The 22,285-nt window shown below is 44.9% G+C and overlaps 3 protein-coding genes across 3 annotated transcripts; all 3 read left to right on the forward strand.

The window, feature by feature from the left end:
- The first annotated feature begins 1,238 nt into the window (after positions 1–1,238).
- Positions 1,239–8,725, forward strand: scinla (scinderin like a). Its single transcript, XM_086145324.1, has 16 exons — positions 1,239–1,337; positions 1,920–2,143; positions 2,220–2,374; positions 3,156–3,317; positions 3,388–3,627; positions 3,703–3,835; positions 3,921–4,009; positions 4,316–4,531; positions 4,600–4,733; positions 4,912–5,002; positions 6,730–6,900; positions 6,983–7,157; positions 7,433–7,548; positions 7,714–7,791; positions 7,876–7,936; positions 8,015–8,725. Exons 2-16 carry the CDS (start codon positions 1,963–1,965, stop codon positions 8,185–8,187), a joined length of 2,175 nt encoding a protein of 724 aa, XP_086001450.1. The 5' UTR covers positions 1,239–1,337; positions 1,920–1,962; the 3' UTR covers positions 8,188–8,725.
- A 185-nt stretch (positions 8,726–8,910) lies between these two features.
- On the forward strand, positions 8,911–13,633 carry LOC147237198 (retinol dehydrogenase 8). The gene is made up of 6 exons (XM_086145337.1): positions 8,911–9,046; positions 10,721–10,882; positions 10,987–11,166; positions 11,263–11,356; positions 12,888–13,071; positions 13,175–13,633. Exons 1-6 carry the CDS (start codon positions 8,950–8,952, stop codon positions 13,445–13,447), a joined length of 990 nt encoding a protein of 329 aa, XP_086001463.1. The 5' UTR covers positions 8,911–8,949; the 3' UTR covers positions 13,448–13,633.
- A 975-nt stretch (positions 13,634–14,608) lies between these two features.
- Positions 14,609–19,561, forward strand: dr1 (down-regulator of transcription 1). The gene is made up of 3 exons (XM_086145369.1): positions 14,609–15,392; positions 15,506–15,669; positions 18,440–19,561. Exons 1-3 carry the CDS (start codon positions 15,173–15,175, stop codon positions 18,584–18,586), a joined length of 531 nt encoding a protein of 176 aa, XP_086001495.1. The 5' UTR covers positions 14,609–15,172; the 3' UTR covers positions 18,587–19,561.
- The last annotated feature ends 2,724 nt before the right edge of the window (positions 19,562–22,285 follow it).

Here is a 22,285-nt window from a genome sequence, read left to right on the forward strand (position 1 = left end):
AATAAAAAATTGCCTTATGCTCCTGTTAGCTCGCAGCTACTCCCTCCTGTCTTCCAGAGAGTCCATTTTTCTATTTGCTGTAACGCGGAATCCCTTATGAATTGCATTCTTGTGTTACAGCCCTATGTGATGCCAATGAACCAGTCATTTTCCCCCTCCGGCTGCTGCCATGGTAACCACCAATGGCGTTTGTTCGTTTTCTTTTTCAAGATGCGTCAAAGGAACTGGGTGGAACACATATCTAGGAAGGGCATGTTATTCTATTTTTGTTCTCAGCCATGTCCCCGATATCACGTGATACCACGGCGACCCGGAGGGGGATCCCTCTGGGATCCGATTGGCCGAAAGCAACAGGTCAAGTAGATGACGCCATTTGGGCGTTTTCATACATTTGCAAGCGTGCACCAATAGTGATCAGGGTGCAGTTACAACCCGTGAGTTGGTACAGTCCTTTGTGAATTATGGTGCTTATTTTGTTTGGACACGCCACTCACACACACATACACACACACACACATGCAAGCAAACCAACAAGCATGCTAGAGTCGCAGGTTTGTTTCACCTGGAGGGTTTTCCCACACCAGCACAATTTTTGCATGTGCACTGCATGCACGTCGTTCTTGTGCGCATTATTGTTCAATGCAACAATGTGCGTTGCATGTGTGCACACACAGAAGTATTTTCTTTGAATATTTTTGAAAGTATTTTCAATCGATATTGAATTTAGAAACTCCTTATTTCTTCCTTTTCTTTAATTTTGAATGGATGATTACATGCAAAATAATGTCAGTACATTTATATGATTGTTCATGATTATCAATTGAAATAAAATACCCCAAAAATTAAAATATTTAAATTTGAATTTTCCTTTTTGATTCAATGTACATGATACCTATTTGGCCCGCGCATAAAAATTCAATAAGAAATAATTTCCTACCCCTGCTGTGGGGGATCATTATTAAATTGATTTATTATTAATGATATATGCATATATGCATATAGCAATATATATATATATATTTTAATTTGATTAATCGCTTCTGGCAAGCATAAATCTATTCAATAGACATGTGTAAAGGTTCCGCAAACTCACGCACACGCACACGCACGATACCTGGAGAAAGAGAAGCCGGATGTCGGAGGGGCCGCGCCGCCCCGCCCCGCGTCCAAATGCGCACACTCAGCGGCGCGACCGTGGGCTAGGTCGGTACCGCCCCACTCCACGTCCACGGTCTCTATAAAGTGAGCACGGACGAGCACGGGCACGAACTTGCAGGTCCGACCGGAGCGACTTTCTGTCACACCAAGCATATTCTTCTCCACGCACCTCATCTCAGGTAAGGATGGCGACGAGTCCCTGCGTGACGGCGCCCACGGACGTCCGTGGGTATCCTTTACAATCAGCAGCGCGGAATTCAAAAGTCGTAAAACTTTTGTTGATTTTTTTTTTTTTATTCCAACCAAATCATGGATGACTCGTTTATTTAGCAGTGAAAGTGGTTTCACGTTAAATTCTGTTATTACAGTGTAATGACGGTGTCATTGCACTGTAATGACTGCAGTTTTATTTTGCAATCCAGCCCGTGCAGGGTTGTGTTTGATTTTAACTCACCTTACAGGAGCTCAGAATCCACCAAACAAGTTTTTTTTTTTTTTATATAATCCCAAACTCTCAGTTTGTGCATGTATTTGATCGATTGGAGAAATTGGGGTGAAACTTGGCTTCCTCAGAGCATTTATTTTTATTTATTTACCTGTGTTTCCATGGACCTGCTGGCTCTGGTAAGGTGACTCACTGAGAGAGAGCGTTGATTTATTGACTTTTTAAACATGTTCGGAGCCTTAAATGAGTGACAGCGTGTGGAAACACCTGATGATGTCATTTTTAAACCGTGGCATTTGGTCATTTGACTATGCAGGAGTCAATTTTTGCACCGCTTACCCACGCTCCTCGGATTCACGATGGCATTGGAGAGGGTGTTTGGCGGCGCGGGGAAGACGCCCGGCCTGCAGGTATGGCGGGTCGAGGACAAGGACTTGAAACCCGTTCCCAAAGAGCTGCATGGAAACTTCTTCACCGGCGACTGTTACATCGTGCTCTTCACAGCTGATGGCCCCTCGCACAGCGCGCACGCCTGGATAGGTACAGCTAGCGCACGATTGCTTCTCGCCCTCTTTTTATTTATACATTTTAAAACCCCTTGTTCTCGACGACGCAGGTGCTGAGGCTTGCCAGATGGAGAGAGGCGCCGTCTCTGTATTCCTGGTCCAGCTAGATGACTTCCTGGGCGGGGCTGCGACGCAGTTCATGGATTTTCAGAACCAGGAGTCCGTCGACTTCCTGGGTTACTTCAAGAGGGGCCTCAAATACCAGGTCCTACTTGTTGATTCACTCTAAATTTACAATATATAGATATATTTATCTTCTGCTGTTGCTTTGGTGCTTAGTTTAAGCGCTGCTGGGAATTTTTTGCATCTCGGTCCCTGGGGTTTAGTGCCACTGCATGGAGCCTGAAGACACAAACAGGTCCAGGGGGGAATTAAGCCAAAATAACATCAGATGGGGAAAAAAAAATAAAACCAAAAAGGCACCAAAGGTTTTCTTTACACCCTCCAAAATAGAAGTTAGACACTGGTTCTTTGGTTCTCGGGGTTCTGCTGCCTGGGTTCCTTCCAGGTTCTTCATCTTCCTCCCAAAACAGTAGCATTTTTGAAGAGCTAACATTAGCAGGGTGTGAATGCAAGAGCGACTGATTGGATGTGTCGAGGTGATTGACAGCTGAGCTGTCAGGATTAAGCCCCGCCTCTTGCTGCAGTGTCAGCTGCGATTGGCTACAGGCCCAGCCTGCACGAACGTTTTCGTCCCGTGCGTCCATGCACGAGTTGATAATCTCAACCCCCCCCCCCCCGTGGATCGCTACCAAAATCCAGCCATTCAAATTTGGTTGGTCATTCATGCAATTTGGAGGATGGGAAGGGAAACGATGCATCCGGAGACTTGGGTACCTCGGACCTCAGTAGCTCCACCCATTTTTTAGCATCACCTCAGCCTCTTCCAGTGACTCGCCGCTTGAGGAACAAACTGGCACTACAAGTCAGAACTGATAGAACGGCGGGCGGTCGGGAAATCTAGCTTCTTCTCCGTCTCGTCTCAGAAAGGGGGAGTGGCCTCGGGTTTCCAGCACGTGGTGACCAACCAGGTGGACGTGAAGCGCTTGCTGCATGTCAAAGGCCGGCGAAGGGTCAGAGCCAACGAGGTGCCCCTGTCCTGGGAGAGCTTCAACAAGAGCGACTGCTTCCTCATCGATCTTGGAAAGGTAGTTTTCATTTTCGATCGCGGTTTTCTGGGTGGTCGCGTGTCACCATCCACCTGCGCTCCTTTGGCAGATAATCTACCACTGGTCTGGCAGCAAGGCCAACCACTTTGAGCGCCTGAAGTCCACCGAGTTGGCCATCGACATCCGTGACAATGAGCGCAGTGGCCGCTGTGACATTTCCTTGATCGCCGAGGGTTCCGAGCCAGAGGAAGTGATTGAGTTGCTCGGGCCGTTGCCTGACCTTCCGTTGTCAAGCGTGGACGACAAAGCTGCTGACAAGATAAACAAGAACAAGGCCTCCCTTTTCCGAGTGAGTTCACGCAGGTACTCCGCTACCGGGTGAAGTGACATCTCGGTGAACGACCGCAAATCTCTCGCTCGGTAGATTTCAAACGCCAGCGGCTCCATGGATACGACCCTGGTTGCCGAGAGCAACCCCTTCCAACAGGATATGCTCACCCAGGAGGACTGCTACATCCTGGACAATGGAGAGGACGGCAAAGTATTCGTCTGGAAAGGTACCGGACCTGCTCCGTCATCTTTGTGATTTTAATCTTCGCCCGATTCCCCCGTCTGACGTCTGCGCTCCTCTCAAAACATCAGGCCGGACCGCTAATCCAGAGGAACGCAAGGCGGGGCTGAAGGCCGCTGAGAAGTTTATCTCGGATAAGGGCTACTCCAAAAACACTCAGGTAGAGTTGACACGGAGTCAAGGCGTGCGAATAGAACTGGAATATAAGATAAGATAAGATAAGATAAGATGAGAACAACTTTATTTATCCCGAAGGAAATTGTTGTGCCAGAGTTTCAAGCAAAAACATAACAATAATAGATAATAGTAGGAAGGAGGGAGAATAAAAAATACAATAAAATATAAATTGTCAATGTTAAGGCTATTAAGTGTTTCAAGGTCTTAAGTGCAAAGATATGAAGATTCCCTGCGGCCGAGGAAAGAGGAATTAAATATGAATGATCTTGCACTTTTGCACGGCCAACAGGTCCAGATCATGGCAGCAGGAGCAGAGACGATGCTTTTCAAGCAGTTCTTCTTCAACTGGTTGGACAAGGACGAGACCACAGGCCCAACTAAGGGCTACGCCGTCGGCCGCATCGCCAAAGTGGAGAAGACTCCCTTCGACGCCTCTAAACTCCACACCAACAAGGCCATGGTGGCCCAGCACGGCATGGTGGACGATGGCTCCGGCAAATTCAAGGTACGGTGACTCTAGAAGTTTGAAATGAGTGATCGGCAACAGACACACTCACGGGGTGGCATCTGCAGATATGGCGCGTGGAGAATGGCGATAAGGTTCCTGTGGACGTGAGCACCTATGGGCAGTTCTACGGAGGTGACTGCTACCTGATTCTCTACTCCTACATCCAAGGAGGCAAGGAGAAGCACATCATCTACACCTGGTTGGTGCTGCTTTTCCAGTATCTGAAGTTGTTTTTGTATTTCGGTGGAGGTTTTTAAGGATGTTGGGATCACAAACAGTTGTACGAGTGGGTTGAAGTCCTCAACCAGAACGTGAATCTGGGCTCCTTTTAGCCAAACTCTCAAGTCCTCAACACCTTGAGCGCTTCGCTGTTTCAGGCAAGGGAGGAAGAGCAGCGTGGATGAAATCGGCGCCTCGGCCTACCTCACTGTAAAGCTGGATGATTCCATGGGAGGAGTCGCGACGCAAGTAAGCCTTTAACGGTTTCTTCAACCCAGCCGTCAGGGTGCTGACCTGAAGCTATTAGTAGCCTTGGCAACGAAAATTGAACCTTAGGAGACAAAAAAAAAACATGACAAAAAAGTCAACAGCCAAAGACAAGACACATGGGAAGGTGGTTGTGAACAGTGACGCGCCTGCAGATGCTTATTTGGTGCTTTGGATTGCTAACTTAGCTTTTTAAAAAATAGCCTTCAATTCTGAAAAGCAAATTAAAATACTATCAAGACAAAAAAAGTTCAATTTAGTCATGTTTTAGTAAAGAATTTCAGGAAAAGTCTTCTGTTGGACTTGATAAAATGATCAGTACGACTCATAGCTGTTGGCTATTATGAAGCTACAGCCATAGACAGTTAGCGTAGTGTAGCCTGGAAGAGCAAAGAAGTTTTAAAAGAGTTACAAGTATGGCAGAGAAGTATGTTGGACTGGTGCAGGACATGTATGCTAGCTGTGAGACACTGGTACGGTGTGCTGTAGGGGTAACAGAGAAGTTCAAGGTGGAGGTGGGACTCCATCAGGGATCAGCACTGAGCCCCTTCTTGTTCGCAATGGTGATGGATAGGCTGACAGATGAGGTTAGACAGGAATCCCCATGGACCATGATGTTTGCGGATGACATTGTGATCTGTAGTGAGAGCAGACAACAGGTAGAAGAAAATCTAGAGAGGTGGAGGTATGCTCTGGAAAGGAGAGGAATGAAAGTTAGTCGCAGCAAGACAGAATATATGTGTGTGAATGAGAGGAACTCGGGTGGAGCGGTGAGGCTACAGGGAATGGAGATCAAGAAGCTGGAGGATTTCAGGTACTTAGGGTCAACAGTCCAGAGCAACGGAGAGTGCGGAAAAGAGGTGAAGAGACGGGTCCAAGCAGGTTGGAATGGGTGGAGAAAAGTGTCAGGGGTACTATGTGATAGAAGACTATCGGCCAGAATAAAAGGAAAGGTGTACAAGACAGTGGTGAGACCAGCGATGATGTATGGACTAGAAACTGTTACAATGACCAAAAGACAGCAGGCAGAACTAGAGGTTGCAGAGATGAAGATGTTGAGGTTCTCTTTGGGAGTGACCAGGATGGATAGGATCAGGAATGAATCTATCAGAGGGACGGCACATGTTCGATGTTTTGGAGAGAAGGTCAGAGAAGCCAGACTGAGATGGTTCGGTCATGTACAGAGAAGAGATAGTGAATATATTGGTAGACGGATGCTGGAATTGGAGCTGCCAGGCAAGAGGTCTCGAGGAAGACCAAAGAGAAGATTTATGGACGTAGTGAGAGAGGATATGAAAGTAGCTGGTGTGAGAGAGGAAGATACAGAGAATAGGGTTAGATGGAGAAAGTTGACTCGCTGTGGCGACCCCTAACGGGAAAAGCCGAAAGAAGAAGAAGAAGAAGAAGAAGAAGACAAGTATGTAAACTAGCTTTTGATTCTGTCGTGACTTTTGTTCGCTAACAAGAGAAATGCAAGTTTTTTTTTCACGGAAAAAAAACAAGCTAACAATTTCTTTGGTTATACAATCTCACTCTGAAAGCTATATCCTTTTAGCTTTTAGCTTTTAGCTAATTCAAGTTCAGTCTAGAAGTTCCGGTAATATAAGTGACCACCTCTCCAAGGATCTCCTGCAACAACTTTAAATCCACTTTTTTTTTTTTTTGGGGTTGCACAGTCATGGTTTAGCTTCTTTTTCCTTTTTTTGCAGGTTCGGGTCACTCACGGCAAAGAGCCCGCTCATCTCGTGAGCTTGTTCAAGGACAAACCCCTGGTGATCCACCTGGGGGGGACGTCCCGTGAGGGCGGCCAGACCGAGTCTGGCAGCACGCGGCTCTATCATGTCCGCAGAAGCTCCACCAATGCGCTCCGGGCCGTGGAGGTCGGCTTTCGGTCGTCGCCGCTGTCATAAAAATGGGTTTTCGGCGACAATCACACCTTCCTTTCTTTCTTGATTGGTGCAGGTGGAGCCCAAGGCATCCAGCCTGAACACCAATGATGTCTTTGTGCTGAAGACGCCCAACGCCCTGTTCCAGTGGAAAGGAATGGGAGCCACCGGGGTGGAAGTGCTTGCAGCCGGACACGTCGCCAGCCTGCTAGGAGGATCCCCGACTGATATTAAAGAATCCAAGGAGCCCAGTGAGTGATGACATCCATTCTCCTGGTTTGTAGCCGCTATCTTGCGCTAGTGCTGAAAACGCAGATGCTACACAAAATGCATTGTGCAAGTTATTCTAACTGCACAAGCTAACAGCATGCTAGCCATTACCCGGAGCTAAGTATGTTCTTTGGGGGTAATTAACCCAAATACGACATATTTTGAAAAAATCTTGTTCATTTGCTGTCAGGGAATTGTTCTGTGTGAAAGGGGATTAGCAATTTGGAGAAATTAGTTTCTGTGGTGTCATCAACAGGTGCCTTCTGGACAGCACTGGGTGGAAAGGCATCCTACCAAACCTCCAAGACCCTAAGAAGTACACTCAGGTCGCCCAGGCTCTTCTGCTGCTCCAACAAGACCGGCAGGCTCATTGTGAGTGACGGGTTTGATCCAGATTCATCTTTGCGGTCTGATTTAGATAGGCACAGCGGTGTGGGGGCATTAACATTTTATAAAGATAATAAAACCATAATAAGGCTAACGTGAGTAAGAGCCCAAAAGTGATTTCAGATGTACCTGTGATCATTTTTGTTCCAGGCCGAGGAGGTTCCCGGGGAGTTCTGCCAGCTCGACCTGGCAACTGATGATGTCATGATTCTGGACACTTGGGATCAGGTGCTTCCACTTCCAACAACTTCTTCATCTTTCTTTGTTTTTTTTTTTCCACAACCCTAATGTTTCTCGTTTCTCCCATCGAAGCTTTTTGTCTGGATCGGGGAGAATGCAAATGAAATTGAGAAAGAGGGGTCGCTTAACATCGGTAAGCGAATCAGCCGCAGTCACGACAGAGGACGGAACTAATCAGGTCACCAGATTCATCCTTAGTTTTCCTTTGCAGCCAACGACTACCTGATGTGGGATCCTTCCGGGCGCGTGGGGATCCCTGTCAGCGTGATCAAACAGGGCAAGGAGCCGCTCTCCTTCATCGGCTGGTTCCATGGCTGGGACGCCGAGATGTGGAAGGCAGATCCCATTGAGATCCTGCAGACCCGCATCAACGCGAGCCAGTAAACGTCAGGTGCCGCCACTGCGGGCTGCCTGGAAGAAAAAAAAAAGGCTTTTTTTTTGTTTTTTTTTTGTTTTTACTTTGTGGTTTTTTTTTTTATATATCAGTAGCGGGCAGCTATGTGCGAATCATTTTTATTCACAATTAGTGCAAAAGGACTACTTTTTAAAATGATCATTCTTAAATAAGGCTTTAAGAAATAGTACCATGCTGCTAAGCTACAGCTCTGGGAATGGAAACTAGCCCTATATAAAAAATATATATAGTCCTATATATAATCCGATTATAAAACTCTCAGACTGGGATGTTATGACACGGCCTTGTTATTTACAAGGTCACAGTCCTGAAATTTATCACTATAAACCTATTTTAAACCATTTAGCAGTCATTTAAATCTTGTATTAAGGGGTTAATAATTAATATGATTTATCATATTATACATTTATTACTAGTAGAACTACAAGAAACTAAGAGTACTTCTTTGAAATATAGCAATTGGTAGCCCACATGCATGCGTTTCAATAAATATGACCATATGGAAAACAGTAGTCTATTTTTCTTTTTTTTTAATTTACATCTTCAGTCATGTTTGATCACCATGACAATAAACTTAAATCCCAACTTGCCACTGGCGCCGTGCTCGGCGGTAATCGAGGATTCTGCTGAATTGCAGGGTCCTGGATTAACGCGCTGGGATTTAAATGTGCCTCCTGTTGCATGTTGGTTACCGGTCTTCTGCACAAACACACACACACTGGTCCGACACCATGAACCAGAAGGTGGTCCTCATCACCGGCTGCTCCTCCGGGATCGGACTCGCTCTTGCTGCTCGCATCGCTAAGGATGAGAAGAAGAGGTTCATGGGTAAAACACAGCTTTATCTACCAGGATTGTGGTGGCGGTGGGTGGGTACTGAAATATTTCATACAGCTGGAAAGTAGTGATTTTTAAATTTCGTTAAATCCAAATGAGGAGGCGGCTAGTTCAATCAAATCACTTTCTGGGGTAACATGACCCACGCGCAAGGCGTCGAATGGTCGAATGGACGCAACAAGCTGAAAACAAACAAAATATGGAAAATATAGTTTAATGTTAATTATCACAACAGGCAACGTGTTTAAGGGCATGCTTGCAAGGTAAAATCTAGTTTCAAGTGCAACCTTTTGTGTCTTTTTCCAGGCTTATTTTTGATATTAGCTGAACTACTTTTGTCGTCAGAGGCTGGTTGTAAAGCCACGCTTTCCACACGATGACGCCCGGAACAAAATCTAATCCCGTCTAATATCGGATTTAGTTAATCTGAGGAAATGAAAAAAAGTTTAGGTTCCGCTCTGTTCAACATGGAAGTTGACAGATCCAGTGGTCCTAGATGTGGTCCTAGATGTGGTCAGAACTCACAGTGAGGAAGATTCGAATCCTGTTCCATATTCTCCTGCCTGGGTTCTCCTTCCTCCTCCTGCAGTCCAAAAAATAGTTATTTGGCTCTATTGAAACTGTCCATTGGTGTGTACGATAGAATGAATAGTTGGATGATTGCAGTGGTCGGCCGTGCATTTCACACGTTTTACCCGCTTGCTCACTCAGCTGTAGAAGGACTCCGGTTTCCCCAAAAGTTTTGGACAGCGCCGTTGCGTTAAAGTGTCTGGCAATACTCTGGTGTCTTGTTGCTGCCTGGGTTAGGCAAGTTAAATTTACAAACCCAGTGTGGCTGACACTCCCAACAACAAGCACGCTATAGATGCAGCCTGCTAGCTCTGGCTAGTACACTCTGACTATCCCAAAGGTGTGTGACATGCTAATGTTACTGTATCCTTCAAGAAGGCCTTGGTGTCGCAACTCAAAAATCTGGTTCAACGTTTATTTTTGCCAGAGCGGCCTGTGAATCTGATTCTGCAGGTTTCCAGGCAGATTTCTTTGACTTTGACCCTGCCTGGCGACAAATAATGGGTGAAATGTGACTGGTTAAATGCTTTAATATGAAAACACATGTCTGGAAACAGCACCGCCAGGGAAAAAGCTATGAAAGGAAGCGAACGGATCATTTGGAATATTTTAATAAGTATTCATGGACAAAATATAAATAAAATCAGTTTGTGATTCAGATGTTTTTTAGGCCAGCAGAGAAGGCCTTGCCCACCACTGGATGATTGACAGCTGAAGCATCCAAGCCAAACCCCTACCCCTTACACAAGATCAGTTGTGATTGGCTCATATCATCTGCATGTAGTATCCATGTTCTTCTATCTGGGTTCTCTTTAGGTTCTTTTTAGGTTCTCTGTTTTACCGCTGGAGTCCAAGAAGAGTTGATTGAGGAGTTGTCCATAGGTGTGAATGAGAGGGTGAATGGTTGGCTGTCCCTGTATGACTGACAGCTGAAGAATCCAGGTTAAACCCCTGCCTCTCGCCCCTGTAACAGCAGACGACCATGAATTATAGGGAAATGTGATAGTAAAGTGTGTGACAACTGCGGAGACTTAAACATCTTGTGTGACCGTCGTATCCTGGTGGGTGATGAAGTCTGACGTGTTGTTCTGGCAGTCTACGCCACCATGAGGGACCTGAGCAGAGGCACGGCTCTGGTGGAGGCGGCCGGTCGGACCCTGGGCCGGACGCTGGAGATCAAGCAGCTGGACGTCTGCGACGAGAACTCCATCCGGGCCTGCGTGGAGAGCCTTCCAGAACGCCGGGTGGACATTCTCAGTGAGTCCCAACCACTCCTTAAGGCTTCTATGTAGGTGCTACATGCAACTGCATTGACGCGGGAACGTATTTGGAACCACGGCCTCCATTTCTCCTGTTCGTAGTCAGCAATGCTGGGATGGGGCTGATCGGACCGATCGAATGCCAGTCCATCCAGGAGATGAAGACGGTCATGGACACCAACTTCTTCGGGCTGGTGCGCTTGCTGAAGGAGGTGCTGCCCGACATGAAGCGAAGGAAGAAAGGTCATATCGTGGTCATCAGCAGCGTCATGGGGATTCAGGGTGAGGGCCGCCAGGGTTGGGGTCACGCGGGAGACGAAACCTGCGTCTGAATAACGACTCATTTATATTTATTTATTTTCAAACCACTTGTTTCAGGAATTCTGTTCAACGACGTGTACGCGGCGTCCAAGTTCGCTGTGGAGGGCTTCTGTGAGAGCTTGGCGGTGCAAGCACTGAGGTTTAACCTCAAGTAAGATACAAACACACACAAGAACACACAAACACACACCCTGCTTTGGGGCGAGTCATGACTTGCCAGCGTCGGTAACAATTGCATGTCTTTGAGCGGTAGGTGGATGTGGAATGTGGGCGGAGCTTCTTAAAGGTCCTGAACGGCTGCGATTGGCCCGATCAAATAAAAAAAAAACATGTAGAATATCGAAAAATAAAGATTGATAATCTATTTTATGGAGTGCAGAAATTTTATTCTAGCCATGACGTTTCAAGCGAAAATAAAAAAATATGACAATATATCCCAAATGATATGTTTGAAAACAGTCTTTTGGGACACATCTGAGTATGTATGTATGTATGCTCAAAACGTCACGCTACAATATATTTTCTGAATTCTGTAAAATAAAGTATTTATCTTGATTTTCAGTTTTACATTTTTTTACGTTTACATTTTTCATGTTAAATTAGCTATCTTTATTTTTGGAGCACTCTTGATGTGCGGATTTTTTTCAAACCTTTATTCAGTCAATACTTTTGACTGAGCAAGTTTTTTTTTCTTTAGAATTTGAAAATCACTCGTATAGAAAATAAAATTCTGCTGCTGCGAAAAAAAAAAAAAGGCCTTTGCAAAATGAGGAAAAATAAGTGTATCAGCAATATATGGTAAAATTGAAGATAAAATAAGATAAAATTCAAAAAAGTACAAAAAAAACTCTGCCAATCATAATTAACTACTTTGGTCCTTTGGGGGGGATTTCACACAAGTTCTCATATTAGGAAATGCCTGACCATCAAAGCAGCGACATTGTTTTAATGTTATGTAATGTCACATCTGTCATTCTGCCTTACAACTGAGCACAAACATCCTGTACACACATCCTGTACAACGCTCAAAACCTATACTACATATATGTAAATATACTACGCTTAAATCCTACTATCCATCACTCCCTGTGGACAGGAAAATAAGAATTTTGTTGTACAGGGAGGCACGTTTCTGTACTGTGAATCCTTGAGTCACTAAACTGTTCGGACACTTGACAAGATACCAAACTTCTTATTATCAGTGTCACTGCCTCACAAGACAATTTATTTAGCTGAGATAATCTCATCAAACTCACAGAGGTCTGCCTTGCTTACTTGATCTTACATGCACGGCTCCTCCCCACCTCCCTGCTTTTACCCAACAGAAAAATAAACTCCTGGCACGCACACTGAGTCTGTCAAAAGAAGGGTGGTGGAATACTTGTAGGTAATTCTGCCAATAGCCAGTTCGCTTTTTACAGTGAACATAGGTCATACCTGGAATAGTCTGATACATGCACTTTTCATGTATGTTTAATCTTTGTTCTACAGTTATTTTTAATATCATATGCATTAAACCTGCTCTGGAAGTGCAACTGAAAGTTAGCCAATTGGCAAATCCTGGCGCATTTATGGTAATGTTCATGAATGTGCACTCTCCCTGTAACTTTAAACCAGTAGACACATAAATAAATTCCACATCGTGGGCCTTACTGGTGCTTCCTTCATTCCGCCCTCTTTAGCATCAGTCTGATCGAACCGGGCCCCGTGATCACGGAGTTTGAGCGGAAGGTCTTTGACGAGGGCCTGCGGACCGACCTCAGCAAAGCCGACAAAGTCACGGCCGACATGTTCACGAACATCTACCTGAAGAACTACAAGCAGATCTTTGAGACCCTGGGACAAACCGCAGAGGATGTGGCGGAGGTACACGATGCACCCTCCTTGAGCCAATCACATTTTTTTTTTAAATTTTATTTTTTAAATGTTGTTGCTTCATCTCCAGTTGACATGTGTTTCTTTCCTCCAGCACACCCACAAGATCATCACCATGGAGAACCCCCCTTTCCGTCACCAGACGAACACTCTCTACACCCCCATGACGACACTGAAGTATGCCGACCCAAACGGCGACCTGCCCATTGACACCTTTTACAAAATGGTGTTCGAGCACGACAAGGTCTTCAACGTCAGTCTCAGCTTCCTGAAGATGCTGCGCTGGAGGAGCAGGAAGAGCTTCACCCTGGAGAAGGAGAAGGAGAAGGAGAAGGAGAAGGAGAAGGAAAAGGAGAAGAGCGGCTGAGTCAGGCTTAAGTCCGTCCAACCTCCAATGTATTTTTTTCACTGTTTTTTCACTGTTTCACTGTTGTGTAAAATTTTGGTTTATGTTCTTCTATTTACAGTACAGATTTTGGTCCTTATGTAGCCCTCATGCTGTATTTTATGAAAAATGTACAACCTGTCTCAAAAATAACAAGATTAATAAAGTTTGACCACTTTAAATGAATCAAATTCTATTTTTAACACAAGAGTTGTGAATACGTGAGACCTTTAATGTTGTAGATTTTATGCATTAGAAAAAAGATAGTGGAAACGTGGAGATAATAGGTCAGTAAAAAGAGAAAAAAGAGGAAAAATATATCTGGAGAATGGAAAGGTGACACCAGAAACTTCTGAATTGAATGACAGCGCCACCTTGTGAGGATCTTGGTGAATTGGTAGCAATGACCTATTTTTATTCTTGGTGAAATCTTCTTGTCTTGACAACTGGACTTGAACTTCTTCACTTGAAGACGTTTCACCCCTCAAGACAAGACAAAAATTCACCATGACCTGGATGACTGAGATCCCCTGGGTCCTCCTCTCTCACATCAGCTACCCTTATATCCTCTCTCACTACGTCTATAAATCTTCTCTTCCTTGAGATCTCCTGCCTGACAGCTCCAATTCCAGCGTCCGTCTCCCAATATATTCACTATCCTTCCTCTGTACATGACCTGACCAAACCATCTCAGTCTTCTCTGACCCTCTCTCCTAAACATCTAACATGTGGTGTTCCATTGACTCATTCCTGATCCACATACCTATTTTTATTTCATGCGATTTGGGGAAATTGATTGTAAGTTTCTTCAAAAACAGAGAAAGCGAAATAATTGTTCAAGGAACAAATTTGACTAGGGAATATTGTTTCTAAACAGGAAAATACCCTCCTGCAAGCAGCCTTATACAGGCAACGAGCCTCACAATATGGCGGCCATCGGCCTAAATGAGTGATAGCCCCGCCTTCCACCTCCACATCCGCCATCTTTGCAGGTGAACACTAGGTGGCGGTAAACACGGAGACCTCTCTCGGTTATTCACCACTTCCGCTTCGGTTTGTTTGACGTTGTATCCGGACGACGGCTAGCTAAGGTTCGCCCACAATACAATATTTTTGAGCGAACTTCGAGAAGGTGGCTCCCTGGAGCCCGTTTTTTTTTTTTTTTTTTTTACATTTTTTTTTCCCTGTCGGGAGACGCTACCGTCGGTCCCGGTGGATTTACTTCGCTCCCCTTTTCGGTTCGCTTGCTTGTTTAGTTTTCATTTGGCTTGGCTAGTTCATTGTTAGCCTAGCTTAGCCATGCTCTCACACTCCGCTACCGCTTGTCGTCTGGGTTGTGGCTGTGTTGCCGAACAGAGCTACCAGGTAGTTTGGTGCTAGCTTCCCTGCCCTGCCTATTTCAGTTAGTATTAACGTACGCATTGGCGGTTAAACCGTTATTTGGACTCTATTGTTACTTTGTTTTGATTTTGTGTAACAGCGAGGGCGAGCTGAAAATAACTCAATTCATTTTGAATATGATTTTGTGTTAGCATAGCCTTATTTAGCAAGCTAACAGCCCGGCTAACTCGAACGACAAGTGTCGTCTCCCGTTGATTCGGGCGGGGAGGGGGGGGGAGGCGTTGACGTTGCCTCGCCCCGTTGAACGTTAGCCGACCACCGTTCCGGCAACACCGAGCTGGTTCCGCGGCCGCCAGCCCCGCCGCGATGGCCTCTTCCTCCGGGAACGACGACGACCTCACCATCCCCCGGGCGGCCATCAACAAGATGATCAAGGAGACGCTGCCCAACGTGCGGGTTGCTAACGACGCCCGTGAGTTGGTGGTCAACTGCTGCACCGAGTTCATCCACCTGATCTCATCGGAGGCCAACGAGATCTGCAACAAGTCGGACAAGAAGACCATCTCCCCCGAACATGTCATCAACGGTATGCCACCTGGGTTTTGTTTGGGGTGGGAGGTCTATTTGTGCTCCCCGAAGTGTAAACATCACCTCTAATTTTGTTTTGGGGTTTGTTTGTCCCTCCTCCAAAATCTGCAGCCCTGGAGAGCCTGGGCTTTGCCTCCTACATCACGGAGGTGAAGGACGTCCTGCAGGAGTGTAAGACGGTAGCCTTGAAGAGGAGGAAGGCCAGCTCCCGGCTGGAGAACCTGGGCATTCCGGAGGAAGAGCTGCTCCGGCAGCAGCAGGAGCTGTTTGCCAAGGTGTGACATCAACACACACACTCACAGAAGGGAGAGGCTGACCAGCAAGCATGTTTCCATGGGGATGCTGGAAAGCAGCTTCACTATTTTGTCTAGTGGGGTCCCCCTCCCCTTCTCCCAGCAGAGCTGAGAATAAAGTTCATTCAGCTATTTTTTGGCTTTTCATAGTAGTGAGATTCGTGCTCTCACATGGGGAGGACTACAGCTTGGTCAAATGAAACTTAGTTTTCTATATTTTCAGTCAGAAGAATAAATGGATGACGGCATTTTGCCATTACAGAGGAGTAACATTGCTAAAATAAGTTCAATGAGTTGATGAGTGCTTTTTGAGATTAGCAGGATTCTGTTGAGTTAAGAGTATAAATAGCAATATCACCATTCACCGGATCTTTAATTGTGATACTAAACATGGGGTTTCTTTACTACTAACAAACTTAAATACACATTTTCACTGTTCATACAGAAATTGTATATCATTCTGTGAATTTGAAAAGTTTTGGGACATGAAATGTGAAAAACAAGCTACTGTGAAAAAGCGATTAGGAAATGATCCAAAAACCCAGACCCCTGGCGAAACATTGAAATCATCCTGCAAATGTACTTGAAATGAAGTAGATTTCTTTGTTAAAAACAATAATTGGCTTTTTTAAAAATGTCTGAGAAGTTTGAATTCATACTCAGTTTATTTGTGTTGCAGTATTTAAGTATCCACTTTTTATTATTCCAAAGTGAGTTGAGGATAGTATTAAATCCCCAAGATAACTCTAACACTATAGTAAATACTAGGCAGTTTTAGCCCCAGATAAGTGTGTGCTTGCGCGATGAACTCCTTCACTCCTCACATGCTTTTAATTATGAATTGATGATGCAGTGAGGTGTAATTAAAGTCCAATTAGGCCCAGAAATTTTTGGAAAGTGACACAAGTTTTGTTATTATAGCCTTTTACGAAGACATATTCAGGATACAATTATATCATCAATATGGCCTAAAGTGCAGACTCCCAGCTGTAATTTGAGGCTATTCACATCCAAATTGGAGCAAGGGTTTAGGAATTACAGCTCTTTAATATGTGGCTGCTTCTTTTTCAAGGGCCCAAAAGTAATTAGACTGACTCAGAAGGCTGCCCAAAAAAAAAGGCTGCATGGGCTCTTCCCTCGGTAACCTGTCATCAGTTTAGCAGTTAAAAGCTCTGGAGTTGATTCCAGGTGTGGCGTTCGCATTTGGAAGCTGTTGCTGTGAACACAAATGCGGTCAAAGGTCCTCACAATGGAGGTGGAACAGACCATCTTGAGGCTGAAAAAAAAAGTCCAACAGAGAGAACGCAGAAATGTTATGAGTGGCCAAATCAATAGTTTGGTACCTTCTGAGAAAAAAAAAAGAGTGCACTGATGAGCCTGGGAACACAAAAAGCCCTTGGTAGTTCACAGAAGACAACTGTGGTGGATGGTCACAGAAACCTTTCCATGGTAAAGAAAAACCCCTTCACAACATCCACTCAAGTGAACAACACTCTCCAGGAAGTAGGAGTATCAGTATCTAAGTCTACCATAAAGAGAAGACTTCAAGAGCATAAATTCAAAGGATTCACCAAAAGGTGCAAAGCATTAGTCAGCCTCAAAAATAGAAAGGCCAGAATTGACTTTGCCGAAAAGCACCTGAAGAAGCTTGCCCATTTCTGGAACAGCATTCTTTGGACAGATGAGATAAAGATCAGCCTGTAACAGAATGATGGGAAGAAGAATTGGAACAGCTCATGATCCAAAGCACACCACATCTGTAAAACATGGTGGAGGCAGTATGATGGCATGGGCATACATGGCTTCCAATGGCACTGGGTCACTTGTGTTCCTTGATGATGTGGCAAAAGACAGAAGCAGCCAGATGAATTCTGGAGTGTATAGGGATATACTTCCTGCTCAGATTCAGCCAAATGCAGCAAAGTCGATTGGATGGCGCTTCACATTACAGATGGACAGTGATCCAAATCATACTGCCAAAGCAACCCAGGAGTTTTTTAAAGCAAAGAAGTGGAATATTCTGCAATGGCCAAGTCAATCACCGGATCTCAACCCAATGGAGCATGCATTTCATTCGCTCAAGACAAAACTTTAGGCAAAAAAACTCACAAACAAGCAACAACGGAAGACCGCTGCATTAAAGGCCTGGCAAAGCATCACAAAAGAGGAAACCCAGCGTTTGGTGATTTCCATGGGTACCAGGCTTCAGGTAGTCATTGCCTGCAAAGGATTCTCAACAAAATATTGAAAATTAACATTTTACTTAGGGTTATGTTTATTTGTCCAATTACTTTTGAGACCCTGAAATGAGGAACGTTTTTATAAAAATAGCTACAATTCCTGCACATTTAATCATTATTTTTGTTCAACCCCTTGAATTAAACCTTCAATTCTGTTGTGATTGTTTAATTTCAAATCTAATGTGGTGGCATGCAGAGCCCAAATCATGAAGATGGTGTCACTGTCCAAATATTTCTGGGCCTAACTTTAAATCCAGGTACCGTCCACAGCAGGCTGACTTTGGTACTGTAGTCGGCTCCGGCTACGAGAACACGCCTGCGGAATCCGACTACTTTCATTATACTTTTCAATTTTCCAAATATCTTAAACAATGAGTTAAACTTGATTTTCAAGGTCAGACAGAATGTTATATCTGGTTTATTCGTCTTTGTTTGGTGTCATAATGACATGGTCAGGAAGGTTAGAAACCCCTGCCTCCTCGGCGCCGCTAACCAGCGTGTCTCTCTGGCAGGCTCGGCAGCAGCAGGCGGAACTGGCCCAGCAGGAGTGGCTTCAAATGCAGCAGGCAGCTCAGCAGGCCCAGATGGCGGCGGCCTCGGCCAGTGCAACCCAGCAGGCCGGCTCTTCTCAGGACGAGGACGAGGAGGACGTCATGTGATGGTGACCCCTCGCCTCCCCGAATCCCCGCGGTGGGCCGGCGTCGACCCTCGCGTCTCCCAGTACTGACGCCGGCAGAGACACTCATGTGGCTGCTGGTTCTCTCCAGTGTGAGGCGGGAAACCACAGAGGAAGGGGCTGTTAACGGACAGCTGACGGAGGAACTTCTGGACCGCCAGGACTTTTATCTGGAGCGACAAAAGCTGTTAATGGAGTTTTGATTAACCCTCCCCTTTAACTCCCCCGCATCCCCGTGGCTTCTCTTGAATTATGTCTCAATCTTCTGTTGTGAGTAATTTGTACTTCTGGGCGTGTTATGAAGGCCGACGTCGACTCGGGATGTCACACAGTTTTGCTCGTAAAGCTGCAAGTGTTACCTTCCTCCGGCCCCCCCGCCCCTTCGATTAGTTTAATCACATTTTCATGTTTAGAGACCTAGGTGAGCTGTTCTACAACGATCCCAGGGCGGCCGACCCCTCCTGCTTTGAGGTGTATCAGTCTTCTTTTTTTTTTTTTTTTCTTTGGTGGGCTGAGGATCGTTCCAGGGGTTTATTAACGTTAGACTTGTTTTTGTCAAATAGAGGGAAAACATTTTTTTTGTGAACCTTAAGCCCCTTCAGATGAGTTACGGTGACTTTTTGTTTTGAAAGAAGAACCCACAGTATTAGGAATTAGTTCCGCTCCTTGGACACAGTCTGGTAGCACCAAAGATGGGAAACAGGCTAACGTCCCAGAGTTAGTTATTTTATTATAATTTTTTTTTTCCCCTCAAAGGTGAAGTTGAGACTTGAGTCCGGGCGCTGAACCGATGGCGGTCTGCACTCCGGTAATGGACTCAGGACTCAGACATTGGCATGGTGAGCACGGTAAATGAACCCTTAAGTGTCAGGACAAGTATCCCGCTTGTGAAACACTCATGCGCCTGTTCCACAAAAGTTGTATTCTTTCAGCAATAAAGAAAAACATCTTTTATAGACACTTTCTGTGCGTGTAATAAATATGTAACAGATTACTTGACACGCCCCCCAACCCCTCCCACCATCAAACCCGGAGAAACTGGTTCTCTCAGGTGCTCTTGTTCTCCTTTTACAACCTCTGTCCGTCCTGGTCACACCATTGTTTGGTAAGTATTTACTTTTTTTGAATGACTGATAACCTTGCGAGCCAAATCTCGACTGGTCGGCCACTTTTAGAGGAAATGTCCCAACCGATCCAGGACGTTCCCCGTGACACCGGACTGAACCATTGCTAATTCTAAACACAAGTTCTGCCAAAGGGTCTTCTGAGCTGCAGTGAGAAGAAAAGTCAGGTGTCAGGTTTGTATCGTCTGTGTGTGTAACACTCAACTGTATGTTACATCATCCTATCTGTGTTACATCACTTTATGTCATGTGACACTAGTTACCAAATGGCCCTGTGATTGACAGCTGACCAAGCCAGATGACATCGCCGGTCTCACCTTGACAGAGGGTATAGAATGAATGAATGGCAAAAATGTAATGTGTGTAACCACCATGTATCTTGAAGAAATTAATTTTTTTCCTCAGCTATTCTGTACTATCTCCCTCAAGCAATTCTGTGTTCATAACCTGTGTCTGTGCCTGAATGTGTCACAGTCATCTGTTCTTTGCTTTTTTAACAAATTTTATAACCCACTTTCTGTAATTCACTTTCTGTTCCTCCTGGAATTTGACATCCAGGGTTTGTTAGCAACATGTTCTTACACAAAGTAATGATAGTTACAGAATGTCTGATGTAAGTGACATGTAAGCCACCCCGCCACCCTTGAAGGCAGCGCAATGCTGCTGAGGCCCAGGGTTGGATGGATTCTGTTTGTACTGCAGAGAGGGCGAACAGTCTGGCGTCTCTTTATGATTGACAGCTGACCAGTCCAGATTAATCTGCCTCTGCCCCAATTGCCAGCCAGGATTGGCACATGAGCACAATAACCAGTATTGTAATAACTGTATGAATGTATGAATGAATTCCATTTGAGTTTGCCAGTCATGCCCCAAACTGACCAGCAGAGGGCAGTGTTGCATGATCACAGGGGCACAGTTATTATTTTATTATTTTTAACCCACTTCTTCTTCGTCCAACCTGGATCAAAAACACCTGCTGAGTAAATGCACTCTGAGAATATGCAACCAACAAGTAACAAGGTTCAAGCTGAGCTCCCTACGTCATTCCGATGTGATAACTGGGACAAAAATACTCCTATAAATTAGTATTGCCACCTTCAGCTCAGTGAAAGACCATAACCTGGCTTTTTAAATATCTGACTGTTTATCTCTTTATTTCTAGCGCAGTCACGCTCATGTCCCCTGGATGTCGTCGGCTGCAAAAGGTATGCGATGTCACAAATTCAGCTTGTATCTACGCCTCCCAGATTCAGATTGGACTTTGAGATTTTTGCACAGATGGGTTTTGTTTCCTAAATTCTGTAGCATTTGTCCATGTCGCACATCTTAAAGTATGTTTCAAAATCCTCCATGTCTCTGCATACATAGATTTTTTTTTTTATTGTGTATGGTGTAACACAGGGGTCCCGATGTTATTTTGAAAAACGACTGTTTCACGCCATTTCACACATCAGCTACCACAAGCTAATACTGACAAACATGAATCAGAAACAAAACTCGCTGGAGAGTTTTTTTCGTGAGGAACGAGCAACATTATGATATTACAGTGCAAAATTAACTGACAAAAGTTTTTACTATTTGAACCCTTTTTCTCTAACTGGTCCCTGCGCCCATGCCGTGCATATTAGTACAAAAAAAGGTTAGGTACTGCTGGTGTAATATGTGCACCTTTTATTTTCCAGGGGCCCTTGAAGGCAGCATGGTACCACTGTGGTCTGTAGATCTTATTCCTGTACATTTTCTCAACAACCTGTTGCTCTAGAAGAGACCGGAAACCTCATCATGCGCTTGGCCCTTTGACCCCCTCGTCACCAGGTAGGACCTCCGTGCTTAAACATTGCAGGGACGCGGTCCCTCCACCAGGCGGCGCTATGTCCAGCTAGCCCCCCCTGCCTCGGGCCTGGTGGTCTCCTTCGCACTTGCTCAGTCTGTTTGCACATTCCTCTGGTCTTGCTCACGAGCTCTGGGCGGGTTATTTTTTTGCCACTGACTCGTTAATTACGATGTTATTCAATAAGTTTGTCATTAGGAGTCTAGTCACAGCAAGGAGACGAGATAATCATCTGAGGGGTTTGAGAGAAAGAAGAAAACTTGTCTCGACTTTCGTCTGCTGTTTTTTTTTTTGTCTTTGGCCAGAAACTCTTTCTGTCTCGCCAAACAAAGTGGTGACCTGTCTCTTTCTTTAGTGTCTGCAGATGGAAATAATATTAATTTTCCGAAAAATCTTAGACAAGGACGGGACATTAAAATCAATCAGAGGTACATTTATTGAAAAACGAAACATTTGAATCGGGGAAAAAAAAAAGGATTTTTTTTTTATTATTACCATCTTCACGAAATCATGTAAAAACCGCGAAGTCGTTTTAAATCTGCTTTTTTAAATGTAATTATGTTATATCTGATTGGAATTACCTGTGATCAGTAAGAACTGCATGGACCTGGTTCTTGTACAATACAAACTTACATTGTATTTGTATACTCGTGTATTTGGCAGTTCCCACCTGAGAGTGGAACTGACACTTGGGGCTTTAGGCAAAGGTGGGGGGGCTTCAGTTGTG

This window comes from Fistularia commersonii, chromosome 1, assembly GCF_037954325.1.
Source record: "Fistularia commersonii isolate RoL2024-O1a breed Wild chromosome 1, RoL_Fcom_v1.0, whole genome shotgun sequence".
NCBI classification, from domain to species: Eukaryota; Metazoa; Chordata; class Actinopteri; order Syngnathiformes; family Fistulariidae; genus Fistularia; species Fistularia commersonii.